This window comes from Acanthaster planci, linkage group LG07, assembly GCF_054643075.1.
Source record: "Acanthaster planci isolate LZ-2023a linkage group LG07, COTS_SCS, whole genome shotgun sequence".
Taxonomy (NCBI): Eukaryota; Metazoa; Echinodermata; class Asteroidea; order Valvatida; family Acanthasteridae; genus Acanthaster; species Acanthaster planci.
In genome coordinates this window covers 5603824-5621798 of record NC_141783.1, presented here as the reverse complement: position 1 = coordinate 5621798, position 17975 = coordinate 5603824, and the positions used below count along the sequence as shown (strand labels likewise).

General features: G+C 43.2%; 1 protein-coding gene across 2 annotated transcripts in view; it reads left to right on the top strand.

Annotated features, from left to right (window-relative positions):
* LOC110978532 (short-chain dehydrogenase/reductase family 42E member 1-like) overlaps nt 1-17975 on the top strand; it is a 74597-nt gene that overhangs the window by 37142 nt on the left and 19480 nt on the right. For both annotated transcript variants that reach the window (XM_022233596.2, XM_022233597.2), the window contains exons 7-10: nt 1640-1722; nt 7872-8003; nt 11430-11559; nt 12253-12323. In XM_022233596.2, coding sequence (XP_022089288.1) covers nt 1640-1722; nt 7872-8003; nt 11430-11559; nt 12253-12323 — 416 coding nt within the window. The remainder of the gene's footprint in view (nt 1-1639; nt 1723-7871; nt 8004-11429; nt 11560-12252; nt 12324-17975) is intronic.

Genomic DNA, 17975 nt, shown 5'->3' with positions numbered 1-17975 from the left:
CTCATGGTGTTCATATGGTACCTACAAAATGTCCCATGGTGATCACTTCAATCGACATTTTTTTTTGCCAGTCCCATGGCGTACACTTGGGGTCCCATGGGCAGCCCATGGGACACCATGGGATCTGCATGGGACATTTTTGTAAGGGAATGCTGCAGGTGCCCTGTGGAAGTACACGATACACATCACAAAGTACACATAATCAAAGGCTGTACATTTGATTTATAATTTGGCATGCAAAGCAAATATAATTCAAAACTGTTTTTCATTAAAATATATTAAAATATATACTGAAAACTCCCATACTACATGTACAATGTAAACATGCATTGTTGTACATTGCACATCAAATAAAAATAGTATTTTCATAGCCAATGGGCTCTGCGATAGAAATTACGGATATCCTCAGATTTTTTATTTCCATTGTCATTTCTTAATACTTTTATAACTTTGCATTAGAGTCAGTATGGATAATCAGTGACTCCATCATTCAGAGGGTGGAATGCCCCTTTGACATATCTGTCACCGTCATGTGGAAAGGGAAAGATGGGGCCGGGCGTGGGGGATGTCTTCAGTCTCCTTGGGGATGTGGGTCAATGTCACCCTCCACCACATTTATGAATTCTTCCCATTGGGACAAATGACCTCGTAAGGGTTTTATGAGTGTGGCCTTCAAATGAGGGTGGCGGTCATGCTGAGCAATTGTGCAGGTATATTCCTGGTTTCTACCTCGCATATTCTACTGTGGTGCTCGATCAACCAACCAAGCGTTGTAATAAATGGGCAAAGTGTGCCAAACTGCCAAATGCATGCTGCCTTCTTCACCCTCAGTTTGTTTGGTCTGAGTTCTCTGTGTTTATGAGTAGGGGTTTACCTATCCCAGTCTGGTAACGGTGTGTTAATCTGTGCCAATTCAATTTCCATCCTTTTTGGGGGGCTAATCTATGAAATAAAGTATCACTTTTAAGAAACCTACTCTATGCTCTTTATCATTTAGACCCATATGGACAGTCTTCAAAACTTTGGTATGGGATATGCTACCATAGTTTTATTTCTACTACATGTTCATTTTATTTCAGCCACCAAAGTGAACTTTTACTATTTTTTGCTTCAATATATAAATAGATTATCCAAGCCCATAAGTTTGAGTGTCAGAATGTCTGTCCAACAAATAAAACAACGTACCGTGCATGTACAAATGTACACTTACATGTACACCAGCGTATGCATGCTCCGGACTGAAGCAAAAGAACTCCCTGGCCAACTACCCAGTTTACTGTGACACACCTTCCCATACCATCCAAAACTGTCCAACAGCAAAAGCACTATGTACCGGTACATGTAAATATATATAGGCGGTTAATTGGAACTAACATCTTCCTTGTACATAAGGGTTTTTGGTCAGTTAAATGGAAGAATGTAACTGAATAATCACCATAGGATCAATTAATTGAGGCAAATCGTACTTGTGCATGTGGTCACAGCAGAAAGCACTCTCAGGATGTCTGGAAATGGGAGAGACATGTAATAAGTGCAGGGGAAACAACATTGAATTGGAGCGTTACATTTTCAGATTGTTCAGAGTAATGGATACAACCACAAAAAGGCATTAGTTTTAGTTTGAAATATTGTCTTGCAGGTGGAGAGGTTTTGCACACCAGTGCAATCAGGCCGCCTGGTATCTACGGAGCTGGTGAACAGCGGCATTTCAGCAGACTTATGGTAAGGAAAGAGTTAACATGGTAAACTAGGTCTGTTGTTTTACAGCCTTGCCCCCTCCCTCTTCATATCTTGGCTATTACTGGCAGCCTTAGAGACAACTAGGCTTGACATATATAATGTATGTGAAGTCTGAATACAGTCATGCAATATGATTTGTGCATGTTCAATGATCACTAGTTCCTCTATTTCACACCACCATCCAGTGTTGTAATCGTTAAGAGTAGTCTTGGTCTTGAGACCAATTCGAATGTGGTCTTGGTCTTGAACATGTTTGTCTTGGTATTTAACCACTTCGTGCCGGGGCAATTTTCAACGTTGAGGATGCTGGGCCGGCATGACTATCATTTTTTCCGTTTTCAAAATCCTCCAACAATTCATCATTCCATTTAACAGTCATTTATAGCCGCACGGAGTAATCTTTAGGCACTGCTCTAAGTTGACAGGTGACCTTCATTGATGCCCGAATATTTCAGCCAGGCCTGCAGCCTTGTAAACAGAGCCCAGATTGTGCGGTGTTATACAACTGTCTTTTGTTCACGAACCTGGCTCAGTGCACTGCTGACCTCTTTTCAATAGGGGCCAGATTAGCATGCAGCGGTGCTGTGTGGCTCATCGCTGTGGTGGTGGAGAGCTTTTGTCCCCGGTGGTAATCCGCTTGCTCTAAATACCCCAAACCCTGGTATACGGTTTCAAAATAACGCTGGATTATCACCACTTTTGAGAGTAAAAAATGCCGGTAATGCCCAGCAGCCTGGTCTTTTGTTCGGAGTACGGTCTTTTGTTACAGGGCCCTGTTTCCTTTGTCCGAGTTCGGAGACCCCGGCCACACATATAAACCATACGGCTCCGATTCCGGAGTCCCCGGCTGGTAGTGGTTAACCCCTGATGATGCTAGTCTTGGTCATGCACTTTTTTCCAAAATGTTTTACCTAGACCAGCTTGAGGCTAATTTTAAAATGTACTTTATGCCATTTCGTACCTGAAAAATAATCTTACAGTTGTACTTGCAAAATGGATAGTTACAGTAGCCTGACAAAATCGAGATCCCATGGGACGTGCTGCTACAGTACAAGTCTTCATTTTTGCTGCAGCTGCCAGTTGGCTTCAAGGTTTTGCCACTGCTTGCATGATCATGTAAATGCATGATGGTGAACGGCCGTAGCCGAAGTAAAACTTATCTGTCGAGGCACCATTTATGATCTTATGCGCAAGTGTTATTCCTCTCCAATTTAAAGACTGGATGGGACAGGAGGGTATTGAGATATGCACTGTATGTACATTCACCTTTTTAGTGATTATTCTCTGTCTAAAGGAAAGTAAAGCACCACCAGAACTAACCGGCCCTTTTCATTATTTTTCCTATTTCCTTATTTTCATATCCCTTCTCTGTCCACAAATCTTTCTTTGACCATAACAAGCTGACACTGAATGACTTTATCAGTAAAATACTACTGTGCTACTTCACAACGCTCATATGCATGAAAAATAGTTTGGTATGGATGGACTGCAAGGAAACACATGGAAAATCTTATATATACATACAGTATATGCTCATGGTTTGTTGGATAGCATGGGATTGTGGTCAGTTTTTGACCAATTTGCATGGATCTCCACAATAACTGCTTGAAGATCCAACGCTCTTGAAGCCATGAATATCCCCTGCGGAGAGGTCAAGTCAAATCTCCAAGGTCTTCCACTCTATGGCAAGGACCTCTTCGCCAGGAAATTCATGGGGACAATGGAGGCCAAGGCTAAGTGGATCAATACCACCCACAAGCTTTTGTGAACCATCCCCTCCATTACCACCACACCAGTACCGAGCCGACGACCCTTGAGCCCAACACCTAAAGCCGGGTCCATAGCACCACGACTCTGGCCCTTTCAGTCCCTCCATCCACCCATACAGTACACCAGTCATGGGCGCCCCTTCTCTTCTCAACCCACAAGATCATCACAGAAGGGACAAAAGGGAAGAGCAACTGTCCCACGCCACCCCTGATTACATCCCGTCAGGGGCCGCCTATAATCGTTTGCAGGGTTCAGGAGAGACATTACCTCAAACAGATGGATTCCTCGATACTGTCCCCTTGGATATTCTTTAGACTTCATGAGCACCCTCCATCCATCCTGCTCCTTCATCTGACTCCAATTCCTCTTGAGAAACTCAAATAAAAGGTGCTGGAGTTCGAGATGGATACTCTCCTTCAGAAACAAGCCCTGTACTCGCAGGAACAAAGGCTTAATCTCAACATTCTTCCTTACACTGAAGAAAGAACCTGGCAAATCGAGACCCATAATCAACCTGAAACCACTGATTAAATTTATCCACCTGAAGAAATTTTGCATGGAAATACCAGAAATGGTAACCCTGTCACTACCTGAAAAATGCCTGTTTCACATCCCAATCCACCCAGAAGACTTCAAGTTTCTTCACTTCATGTACAACGGACAGATGTTTGAGTCCGCGGCCCTTCCCTTTGGCCCTTCAACGTCATTGAGAGTCTACCTGAGTAGCAAGGATCCTTGCTGCTTGTCTCTGAAAACAAGATGTCATGCTGTTCCAGTACCTGGGCGACTGGCTCATCATTGGCAGAGCCCTAGGTGAGGCAGCGGCTTCTGCTCACCTCACCTATGACCTCACAAACCACTTGGGGTTTCTCATCAACCACCGAAAGTCAAGACCCATCCCTCCTCAACATCCAACATACCTGCGGGTGGCCCTCAATATTCAATGAGGTATAACCTTCCTAATGAGCGATCGCATCGACAACCTCTTGGAAAGCACGAGCCCCTTAACCAGCAGACAGTTGGCCCCAGCCCAAGTTTTGCTATGCCTCCTTCATCTGATGGCCAGCATGGTAGACCTTGTTCCCCTTTGTCAACTATACATGAGACCGCTACTGCTCCACCTGCTAGCAGCCTTCCAACTGAAGTGGAACCTGATTGTGTTACCCGCCCTTGTAACAGATTTTGTACACCCCACCTTCAGTGGTGGCTGATAAGAGAATACCTCACCTGGACGATCACTTTCCCAAGGGCACACCTGGAAATGACAATAACCACAGATGCGTCCCACCTCAGATGGGGAGCCCCCTACTCCCACACCAAACATTAGGAATGTGGGAACCTCTCAACGGTAGCAGAGCCATATCAATGTCCTATAACTCCAAGCAGTGTTCAATGCACTACAAGACTTCCGTTTGAGCATCAGGGGCAAACAGGTCCTGATACACTTGGACAACTCCACAGTAGTGGCCTATATAAACCGTCTAGGAGGCACTTACCTCATCAATGCCTCTCAATGAGATGGATGTTTCTGTGGGCACAAGGCCAAGGGATCGAGCTGCAAGCAACCCACATCCCAGGAGTTGACAACACTATCACAGATACCTTCTCTTAGGGAAAAATACAACCAAGAGAGTGGACACTGCACAATCATTGACATCTTTGCCTCAGCAGAGGATGCTCAACTACAAGTGTTCTGCGCCAGATTTCATCACCTGCAGTCCTGGGCTACAAATGCTTTCCAGATCAACTGGGACAGGATTGATGCTGCCCTATGCCTTTCCACCAATATCCCTAATGCCGGCAGTGCTCTGCAAAATGGAACGAAAGCATTGCCAGGTACTTTTCATCGCCCCATTCTGGCCACGCCAGCCTTTGTTCCCTCGCCTAACCAAACTTTTCATTCAGACACAACTCCTTCCTCCCTCCTGGCCAGACCTTCTCCATCCAAATTTGGGCATGCTCTACCCTCAACCAGTGTCCCATGCCTGACTTGCTGGCCCTTTTCAAAGGATTATCTGATCAAGAGGACTTTCTGAAGAAGCTGCCGAGATGGCCGCAAGGAGGTCAACGCCAATCCACACTCAGCATCTACAGTAGCAGAATATGACATTTCGCCTCATGGTGTACAGAGAAAAGTCTTAATTGGACCAAAGCTCCTGTGACCACCATGGTCGATTTCTTCTACCCCTTCAACTCGGGCCTACAGGTAGCAGCCATGTGTAACTATCGGTCGACCATTGCAGCTATACACAATGGCTTTCCTGATGGCTCAACTGTATCGCATTATGACATGCTGAAACATCTTCTCCAAGGGATGTTTGCGGAGCCCCCCCTACCAAACAACAAGTTCCTTCCTGGGACTTATCAACCATCCTGCAGCTCCTCGCTGGCCCTCCATTTTAGCCCCTCAGTAAGGCCTCGCTACGACACACTACAGTTAAGTTAGCCTTCTTACTGGCAGTTAATACCATTTCACATCAAGACAGCAAACTGAAATCACTGTCCTTCGCCGATAGCCACATCAGATAGGAACCCCACAGCATACGCCTCATTCCATCCCTGGCTGTACAGCCATGTGGGCAATGCCATTGTTATGGACATTACATTTGTGTGCAACTTTCAAGTTTGAATTCGTAAACAAATTGACTTTTAGTGGAAAAAACAATTTATTTGCTTTTATATTTGTAGCCTATATTCAAGTATTAAACATGAAAAGAAACTTTGTTTTAGCTTCACTGATTAATTTGCCACAAGTGTGAGAAATTAATATTGCGGACGTTATGCGTTACAATACCCCTGTATTGTCCAATTTGTTAATTAAAGTTGTTACAGGCGTTACATTTTATGTTATGGACGTTACATGTATAGAAAAGGTATGTTAAATGAAGACTTTCCAGGCTTTAATTTTTGTGAAAGAGTCTTTCAGGATGACTCAACACGTAAAATCAAAAGAAAAAATAAGGGCAATTTACCACGAACTAATGTACCTGCGATGGTCGTGTATCTTGTGCAGTGGGCTTGGTTTAAACTGAAGTGGCGCCACACGTAAGAACCAGATACTGCATGTACTGTGTCAACTCTGCGGGCGCGTGCAATGAAGTTCAATACAGAAAGCCTCGGTTTCAATGTGGATATGCGCAGATGGGCTAATGTGAAATCCCTCTATTGAGGGTGAAAAACTGTTCGTAACGCCCAGCAGCCTGGTCTTTCGTTCCGAGTACAGTCTTTTGTTACAAGGCCCAGTTCCGTTTGTCCAATTACGGAGACCCTGGCCACACGTATAAAGAATACATGTCCGGTACCAAAAACCCCGGCGGCAAGTGGTTAGGAAGTATTTTATTAATTATAGTTGTCCATATGGTATTGCCATGATATCCCTTCAGATTCATTAAATTGAAGTGTACCCTTAATTGACAACAATGGAGAAAAAATTGTTAAATCAATTTGAAACTTTGGCAGTCTTGTCACAGTTGGTGTGCAATTGCCAGTGTCATAACGTGTAACATCATAACGTTCATTTCTCGTGCTTGCTGCTGGACTCAGTTTTCTCTACATTGTTGAGTCATTGTTTATGTGCATAGCAATAAGAAAGGATTAATCCCAGTCTCAGAAATGTTTCCATGTAGTAATTTCTGGGTTCACAAATTGAACATAAACACCATTTCACCGAACCATGTCTTCCCTAGATGACTTCGCAGCAACAATGCCCTCATGGATAACTCTGTTTAAAAGCGTACACTTTTCAATGCATATGAAACAAACAGGAAAGCAAAAGAGTTTTCATACTTTGAGAAATAATGCAAAGTTTAAGAAAAATTTTAAGTTACATGTATATGTTTTGTCTAATAAGGGAATAAATATTTGCTTGGCCAGTCTTAAACGTGTGACTAATGCCTGAGCAGCAGGCAAGGGTACATGGGTATTTATTAGCTCCTGAGCTTGTCTTAGACGCACATCCAAGACCGGTCAAGCACATACTTATTCCCATTCATAAATACTTTTTTTTAGTCAGAGACTCAAAAGAAGTCAACATTTGACTGTACAGCCCTATCCATTTTATTTTATAGTTGTCCAAAAGAATCTCCTTATATGGACAGAATCAATTAAGCTGTCTCGTATCCAGGAGTCAGTGTACGATTTACACAGCAGGCATTGTCAAATGTTAGTACACAGTCAAGTTGCACATTGTTGAATATGGAAACAGTCTGAGGTTTTTATGAATAACATGTTGTGTCAAAAAATGAGACAGAATTAACTTCATTTTTCTATTCGACATGGAAATGTTGCATTACACGTTGAGGATAGTGTTGTTACTTAAAGAGTAAATTTGTCATTGATGGCAAGAGATTTCTTTCTTGCAGGGCTTCATAAAATTCTACAAGGCCAATGCAGGAAGTCCTTACAGTAAAACCAACTGGGTTCACGTGGACAACCTAGTGAATGGACACCTACTGGCAGCAGAAGGACTGTCAGCAGGCAAGAAACACGTAGCGGTGAGAACCATTAATTATGTCTTAGATACTGTCATCAAAATAGCAATGGCTTGAACTGTGCAATGTGGTCATTGTAAAGTAGTATAGTGACAGAGCATCTTAAAACCACTTTTGAACATGTATATAATACACAGATAAGGGGAACAATCACCTTAGTGTTTCCCGAGCCTTTCTGCCATTAGAACCCATTCACGCAGATGAGCAGTAAGGCGTGAGGTCAAAATATAGACAGTTTAGAAACAGTTCAACGGTTGGTATTAATCCCCCTTCATTCGGCTCTTCTTTTGGTGTGGGACAGTTCAACGGTTTGAATAGAACCGTCTGCCCTGGATTGTCTAACTTCACTAGCAACCTAGACAAGAATGGAGTTTGTGGCTCTACCAGCCATAGTTGCGAACAATAGATCCTATTCAAGGAGAACTTCAGTGGCCCCAGTCAGCCCTCCTTGGCTGGCCATATGGAGTAGTGGTTAACACCTTTTGATGGAGACACAAAATCGAAACATTTTGAGTGGGTAATTCATGACAAAAAGACATCGCCACGAAATTAATTTTTGTCATTAAGAGGTTTTTAGACGGGAAAATAAAGAAGTTTATATGGGAGTGACGGGAAATGCAAAACATGATTGCCTCATTTTACCGCCTGATCTATCGTCTCTGAAAGGAAATATCCACATTGACACAATATGAATTTATTTTGAACTTCAGTCAGATGTATCAGTATTCTTTGAAGGTGATGAAAAAAATCAAATTCCGCATCAAATAGTGCTACAAGTAGGTGTCAAGGGTTGGTTAGGGTTCGGTTTAGACATGGTTCAGAAATTTTTTTGCCGAACTTCAGATCGGTTGGGGTTCGGACATGTACACACATGTACATGTACAATGCACACTGAGACATAGAAAAGCTCCCTACGAATGTGCTGCATAGGCCTATATATCATATTTCTGTGTATAAAATATGTTAATACAGGTAATGAATCTCCTATCTATCCCCATGCACGAGCGGCTTTGATTTGAATATATTTTTTTCTAACCTGTTTCTCCAGAATTTGTTTGCGAGTACATTCCATATAAAGTTACTGCCGGATGTCTGACAGTTTCTGACTGTGTTTGCCAACCAGAAGCAGTTGTGTTTGGACCACACTTGACTCAAGAAAACGATCGTAAGATATGTGCAAATAGAAAAAACAGCATGCTCAATTAGGAGTTTCCTCCTTCAATACAGAATACAAGATCGAATTAGATTCTGAGCAAATTGTGTTTTGGTTATATTTGCGAAATAGATTCAACTACGAAAATATGGCTTTCATTGCGTATCTGAGGTGGAAACTTTCAAAGGACAGCGTGCATGTGACCAAATGAAAGGCAAATTAGGCCACCGTGCAAACAAAAATTAATCTTCTCGTGTGCTGCACTGAAGCGCTGCATGCAACAAATTGCTTGGCAAAATTTCCATCGGGGGATGCCTTTGATTGAGCTTGAGTCCGACTGTGATCAACATCCAATCAAAATTCGTTTTGCACGGCCATTTATGAAATCATTGATGTATTTGAACGTCATTAGCCTAATGTAGAACGTAAGGGCGTGGCTCTCGGATATTGGCAAATATAATACTATAAATCTGAATATACATGAGAACGATTGGATGTAGTGAGAATTTAGAAATGTTCTGCAGTGACAATGCCGGACATTGCATGTTCTTGGTTGATTTTTGAGTGATTCTCACCTCATGCTTTTTACAAGCATCTCATGATGCGGGCCAGTGTAAGTTCCAGTATGTTCATGCATGTGTGGAGCATGCTGTACAACTCGTTATCCATTTTTCGTTGTGTTTCTTTTTTATGAAGTTTTCTCGAATGTATTCCCACACGCCATCAATGAAATGCCATATTAAAGCCAAACATCTGAACCGAACAGTTTGGTTCGGTTCGAAAGTGCCTTGTTTGATGATTTTTGGTTTGGTTCGGCGGTTTACCTGCAGCACTAGATTAAATTGTGTTTATTGTTTTAATTTACGGTGCATTAAAGTTAAATAGGTAAAGTCAAACTCCAGAAATTAGTATAAACCCCGACATGTTTGTTTTCTGACATGAATTTTGTGCAACCACAAAGTGTAAAAAGAGCACAAAAAAATACAATAAAAAATGCAACATGCACGCATGCACTATTGACTTCAAGAATAAGTATGTATCCTTATTAAAATCGTGCAGGTGCGGGCGTGAAATGGAAGCGCGTAGTTTGCGTACGTGTATTCCTCGATCCTACACGTGAAAACCTGTGAGTGCGTAATGCTGGATCCCAGCTTGCGCACACGGGCAAAAAAAGAGGTTTTATCTATGACTGCATGTTAATGAGCAGAACACTACGTCATGTACGATTCAGGTAAATGCTATTTCAAGTTAGTATAATCGATTCTGCAGGTGTACAGTTAGGTGTGTATTTGACTCATGATACTGAGACAAAATACCAAGATCACAGGGTATCCAGACCCGAAAAGACTTGTCTGAAAACCAACAGCGCAGATATTTCACACTTCATTAGCGACACAACTACTCGATACACTTTTTTATCAGGAAGTTATTAAAAACAGTCCGCCAATCTAAATCCTGCTGCAGAGCTGCAAAGTAAAAGGCTATTGTAATGACTCATCCACCAGACCACAGGAGCCCATGATGCGGTAATACGATAAGCTGTCCATTGTTTAGTGGAAGTTGCAGAGTGCACTGTGCACTCGACTGCAACCGGTTTGACAAGCTTCGCTGAAGCGTTCATCTGTTCGATGTTCACCGTTGGTGGGGTTTAGCACTTATGAAGCATCGAATGCTTTCAAAAGCGTTTGTATTTTGACCTCACGCCTAACAATCCCATATGATAATGGATTTGCATGGAACTGTTCACATCAAGAATGGACAATCCATGTGATAGGGTAATCCCAGCCAAGCACAAACTTTTCAGTGTGATGCTTGTTTAGTTAAATGTTCTTTTATCTGTGTACTGTAATGGGTCCTTCTATAAATTTGCCATCCAAAGGGTGACTTTTTTGTGTCCCTGTCATACCTGACTCGTTTTTGACTTGGAAATATCACTGAAATTGACTGCAAATATTTTTTGTTGGCATGTAATTTGCATTACTCAGAAATTAAAAAGTGTGTTCTAACAAAGTCCACTGTCAGATATGATGGAAAAATTTATGGAAAGATTTTAATCTGTGTTCATGTCTGTTTACTGCTGACCAGTGGGGATATGAGGTGGACATTGTTTGTCCAGCAGTTCCATGTACCTACATTTATGTCCCTAAGATATTACAAAATTGGCCAATAGAAAAGTGCATTTAACTATGAATGTGCATTAGGTGTACAAACAGCGATCACATACATGTAGATTATCGTTTAATTAACCATAAACTGTTTTGTCAACCACATCTCAGGCAGGCCAAGCTTACTTCATAACGGATGAGACACCCATCAACAATTGTGTCTTCTTTAAGCCAGTCTTCACAGGCCTTGGCTACACTTTCCCGGATTTTTGGATCCCTCTCAATGTGATCTGGTGGCTTGGTAAGATGGGAGCTTTGATTGGTGGTGACATGCCACACCTCTATTGGTTAGGGGGCACACCTCCTTTAGGGCATGGAGACAGCAGGCGACAGAAGATTAGTTCATCATGTAGCTTGCCATCAATATGCCACCATAGAAAGTCCATTTTGACAGCATATTAGCAGTAAAGATTGACACCTGTGCACCAAATGTCGTTCTTTGTTTTTTTGCCATTTTGAAGGCATATTATTCACTTTGTGATTTTAGCCATGAATAATAGTTGATTTATGTGGTTTTAAGGCAGATTTGTGCTTGTGTTTGGTGCCTCAGCTAAAACAACAAAGAAGAAATTTTTATCTACTGGAAACATATGCCAGATGTCAACCTTGAAATTGATATGTAGCCATTTCAATCTAAACAAATACATGGAGGCTTATTTCCCCCGACCCCTGATTTGTGTTAAACTAGTTCCGGTCAAATTATTCCTTTTAATTATCAGTTTGAGAAGAGTGCACAAGAAGTTGTACTTAATGCAACATCTTTCAACAAGGCTCCATTAACCCCCAGCCATCCTTGCCCCTTACCCAACTTTCAAAGTTGCTGGGTCACCATTCATATTTTAAGCATGTTAGAATTCAAAATGGTATAAAATTTGTCAAAAACAAAATTTTTATAACAACATGACATGCAAATGTGTTTGTCCTCAATTCACAGCGTTCATATCTGAAATAATGCATTTCCTCCTGAAGCCATTTTACGACTTTGTTGGTTTCACCAGAACTGAGGTAAGGATCATTTCAGAAGCAAAGAGGTACATTAGAGTGTTGCAGTTATAATCATAAAAAATTTGTTATAGTGATTTTCAGCTGCCACACCGACAATCAAATTTCAAGATGATGTTGGTGCTGATGATTTCAACATTCCTGCTCTTTCAACTGTTAACCATTTTCCGGCAGTATTTTAGGTTTTTAGCTAATATGCAACATTTTTAACGCACGTGTAGTTTAAATACATCCAGTGGAATTGATTTTGCGAGCTTGCAGTTTTAATTTTGTCATATAATGGCAACTACTGTTTGATTGAATTCACACCATTACTGCATATCTGCCAACCATTCCAATTTTGGTGGAATTACTTCAATTTTTCAATGCTGATTCCAATTACAAATTTTAGTCCCAAAATTATGAGTTCCCAACTTTGTGTCATTACTGATTTTTAAAATAGTTGGAGTAGAGTTGTTTAAAGGTGTTGAGCAAAAGTTTACTGTATGCTTGTGTCATGTGGGGGGGGGCTGCATCATAGACAAATATGTCAACTCCAAATGGCCCAAGATCCCAGTCAAAGCTAGTCATTGAAGATCACTGACCAGTTTCTTTACTCCCACATCTGATGTTAGTGTGAGAGCTGATGACTGAGTTCATAATCGAACACAGTCTGCCACTGAGTGTGGCCAATCATGGCAGTCTTGGCAGAGACTTCACTGTTAAGTCAGCCATTATTTTCCCCATATATACTTGTAGATTTTTTTCCTTAGTTCATTTATGGCTACATAAATAGTGGGTACCCACAAATCCTTTGATACTTTGTGGCATATTCAAGCCAGTCTGAAACTTTGCACTACTTTGTCTCTGTGTCACCAATCTTGACTCAACCAAAATAATTTGTGGTGCATTGGTCATAAATCTTATGCCAAAATGCTACAAAATAGGGTCAGATTACACCAGAGAGCATCTGAAACCCAGGAGTTTTCAGGGCTCTTCAAAAGGCCATGGACCTTTTCATTCTGAGTTTTTGTTCTATGTTGGCAAATATGTGTTGGAAATGTTAAATTTCATTTTGTCCGCTGTGAATCAGCTCATTCAGAAAACATATTGGTTGTTTGCCACTCAATTTTATGATCATATTTTTTTTAGTTATCATTGAACTTCACTGTGACATCTTCAGAAGAGAGTGTAAGGGTCTCAGATAAATATGTTTTCTGCTGCATCTCTGTTTTTTCCTTGCAATTCATAAGTCCACTGCCGGAAACCCATGCAGATTACTAATACATATGCATTATTTCCTCGTCCATTACTCCATTTGCTAAATTCTGGAGCAATCAGCAGTGCGCCCGCACTCGCTCAACTCCCGTGGAAGTGGCCGCCATGATTTTTTCCTTTTCTTAGTGCCATGTACTAATGGACATGCTTTTGTCCAGCTTGATTTTTTCCTTTGCTAAGCTTCATTTCAGTGTCATTTCTCGATCAACTCCTTTCTTTCTACCCTTGTCATTCTTGTTCTTCTGAACGTTTAGACGCTTTTATTGCTTTTTGAATACCCTTTTCCATATTTTCATTCAATCTTGCACAGTTGGCAGACTGCCCCTTGACCTTCATCTAGACTTTCCCCAATTGGGTCTTTGCCCTAGGCTTTCCCTCACCTGTTTGGCATTGTACATTTGTTCCTTGTATATATCTATATATCTTCCAGATACCGGGATAAAGTTTGCCGGAGGAACATTGTGTTTTGTTATTCTGGTGCGATACCCTTATTTGCTCCAGTATCGTACTGATGAGCATGCTTATTTGCTCTTTGAGCATCGAGGTTTTTTTCACGACTAGCTGCAGTTTGAGCGTGACAGTCTGTTCCTGATCCATACCATACTACTGCACTGCATGCCCATGGGCCCTCTTTGAGCACTCTTGACCCATCTGTGCTCACCTACTGGCCGTCTGGAGTGTAGCTGAGTGCACCACTCAAGAGAGCCCACAGGCGACTCATTGCAGTCTGAGCTTTAAGTTTGCTGGCATACCCTAGCAAGCTCCACTGCCAGCTTTAATACCGTCAGGTCTGATAACACTGCTATCGCAGGGACATTCAAGCAGTTTGGGCTTCAGCCACACTGTTTATCTGGGCCTTCTTCAAGTTTCCTGTAGCCAGTCTCGGCTCCTGTCCAACTGTCTGGGGCATAAGCAAGTTAGCCCATAGTAGGAAGATTCTGGGACCAACTCTCGTTCCTCTCCATGATCTATCACCAGAGCATGTCTGGCAGTAACACTATTCCACGGTAATCTGCTGTAACCAGGGAGCCTACATATATCTCACGCGACTTGCCACTTACTGGACAACGCTGTTGCAAAGCACAGGCCTTGCTGCTGTCACAGTTTATGCAGCTAAAGCTACCCTGCCCCCTCCGTGCAGCATGTCACCTAGCCCAGTGTTGCTACCAGTCTTTCACTGCTACAGTGACCGAGACTGACCAGATCTGACCTGCCCGATATTGAGGGAGCACCTGGGACCTTGCTTCCCTCCTTGGCTCCCTTTTTTTTGCTGCCCTGTTGCCATGGCTTCCCACCCGGGCTCCGTGACCCAAAACTCAGCGGCCCTTCCACTCACTCATCCCGCCTGTGACTTGGCTCCAAGCGTGGCAGCTGGGACCAACTCCACAGTGGTCTCCCCGGCCCGTTCTTTCACCAGGGCCCTTGAAACTATGGGCCTGCTTTGGTGGAGAGGCTTTCTGCCTCTCTCTGTTTCTGATCCACTCATGGGGCCACTTTGCCCATTCGCCCTATGGATGATGCTCAGCCTCAAAGGGACACTTCTACGGCCACACCCCCTCTCGGTCCATCCTCTTCTCAACTGTCCGGGTCTGGGGCTTCGTCAGGGTAGAAGCGAAAGTTAGCTGAGCAACTTATCTTCCTCTGACCGCTCTTCAAAGAAGACGAAAGCAAAGCATTCAAAAGGCACTAGCTCTTCCTCTACCAAGGAAATGCTATGTGCCCTTTCCAAATTGCTATCAGCGCTTGTTCAGTGCTCCTCCTCTGGCCATTACATACCCGGATCTGGAGCCTTATTCCCTGCCCCTGGCACCTTCCAGGGAATCTTATGCCAGGTGCTGGGATGTCCCACTTTCTTCCAGGCCGTCTCCACCTGCATCTGTTGAGAGCCGTTCCCTTGATCCCCCCCCATCATTCCTGACAAGTATTTGTATATCTCTGACTGGGGTCAGTCGCCTGATGAGGACGAGCCACTTTCAACAAATGATCTCTCCTCATGCTCCAGCATGAGATAATACAGGTTCTGAGACCGTCTGCTCTTACGCCTCTAGACGATCAGGGCTGCCCTCTTTCAAACTTTGCTTGCCTTGCAAGACTACTGCTTCGCCCATCTTCCCTGAGCTACCCCTGAACCATGCCTGCATAGATGCTATGGACAAACTGGCCAAGGCCAAGTGTTGGTGCTCACCATAAACGTTCCTTCATGTTTCCTTCAGATGACTAATAATACTTACCTTTCTGTACCAGAGATTCCTGAGATGGCTAAGGAAAAGATTTTTCCACTCAGAGGCAAATCTAGCCATACTTACCCTGATTGGAACCTCTAAGACATGGAGGTGGCTTTCACGAATGTTGACCTGGTTGCCTGTACGGGTATTTGCTACATGTCCTTTCTCCTCCTCTTATTAGGAAAAAAATGAACTCCTATTAAAAAATTCAGTTAGGAGTCCTAACTGAATTTTTTTATCTCGTGCCTGTGAGGACGACTCAGATATATCCCCAAGTTTGTCACTATGGCTTTCCATTGTCTTGACGACTCCCTGATCACGGGCCTCGAACAGTTTGCCCGTGTTTCTCTCCATGCCACAGCATCTCGAACGGAATCTGCGATTCAAGCCCTGAATGTTCTCCACAGGTTCCCCTGTTTGCCAAAGACCTTTTCGCGGGCCAGTTTTCTAGTCTCTTGGAAAATGAGGTCAAGCGTATCAACAGTGCTTGGGAGATATCCTTTCACCAGTCCTCAAGCCACCCATATGGCTCCCCAAGACCATCATGCCATGCCATGCTCCCCCTGCAGTCACCATCTAAGATTTTCATGGTTCCGGGGAAATAACTTTGGATGGATGGGTTCTCACCTCTTTTTCTCATGGTTACCGCTTAGAGTTCATGAGCCCTCCCTCATTCAGCATTCAGACCGACTCCACTCCCACACATCAATTTCTATGCCCTGTCATACTGGGGTCAGGTATTGCACTCACCCTTTGGCATTTCCACCACTCCCAGGGTGTTAACTAGGGTTGTCCAAATGGTAGGAGCTCATATCCATCATTCTGACATCTTCCAGTACCTTGATAATTGTATCAGAGTCAAGACTGTTGTGGTAACTGCTGCTGCGTATGATCTCACATCCTACCTCGGTTTTCTGATCAATCACGACAAATCCCGGCCAATCCTGTTGCAGACAACTACTTTCCTCGGGGCTGTCTTCAACCTCCAACGTGGCATGGTTACTCTGACAGATACACACATTGACAATCTGATACAGTGCGTTGCCCTGTTTTTGGGCCACCGGCAGGTGAGTGCTCAGGCGTGGCTCCACCTCCTCAGACTGATGACCCGTCTTGTCAGTCTCAACCCTTGATGCAGACTTCACATGCGGCCCCTTCAGCTTCCTCTCATATCCCACTTCAAGCCGTTTGCTATCATTTGACCTGGTGGTCTTCTAGAGCTGTGGGCCTTCCCTTTGTTCCTCCTCATCATGACTGGGGGACCAGCCTTTCCTCCCCACATCAGATCTCTAGTCAGTGTAACCCCTCTCTCTGGGACTTTCAATTCAGTGTCCTAGAGCTTCAAGCGGTCTTTGAAGCCCTCATTCATTTCCGTTCGATTATAGTAGGCAGCACGGTCCTGGTCCATGCATGCGCTCTCCTATTGTCTGCCTCCTTGTCTGGTGGCTGCTCCAGTGGGCCATACAACACTCCATTGTGGTTCTAGCCAAACACATCCCCGGCATATAGAACACCCTCACCAACGTCCTCTCCCAAGACACAGTTTGCCCAACGGAGTGGATGCTGCAGCCGGAGATGGTTCAAGCCCTCTAACTCACGACCAACAGACCTCACGTGGACCCCTTCACATCCCACCTCAATGTTTGACTTCCCACATTCTGCATTCGGTATCCACACCCACTGCAGCCAAATCCCACTTTTTACCTGAACCTTGTTTTGGAGGATATATGATACTTGACCAGCTCTGCAAAAAAGTGCACTATGTCATTTGTTTGGAATTTGAGTTCTATACATATTCAAATTGCTCACATCCTAAGCTTTCATTTGATATATACATGAATTTCATCCCAGTGGCATTTTGCATTTTGCAACTGTTTTCTCCCTCGGCACATGGAATAGGCCATTATGCATTTTTATATTTCACAACTTTAATGCACCTTTTTACAGAGCGGTTCACATACAATTTGACCGATTTCTATTCTGTAGACCACAGACAACCAGAATCTGCTTATTTCTATTCTGTAGACCACAGACAACCAGAATCTGCTTAGGAGTCATCTCAAATCTCGTCCGGGATAAGTTGTGGTAAAATTGTGGGGAAACTGAATCCTTTCCCCACAATTTCCCCGCAAGTAGCTGTGCATTTATTGCGGGGAACTTGTGGAGGAATTTT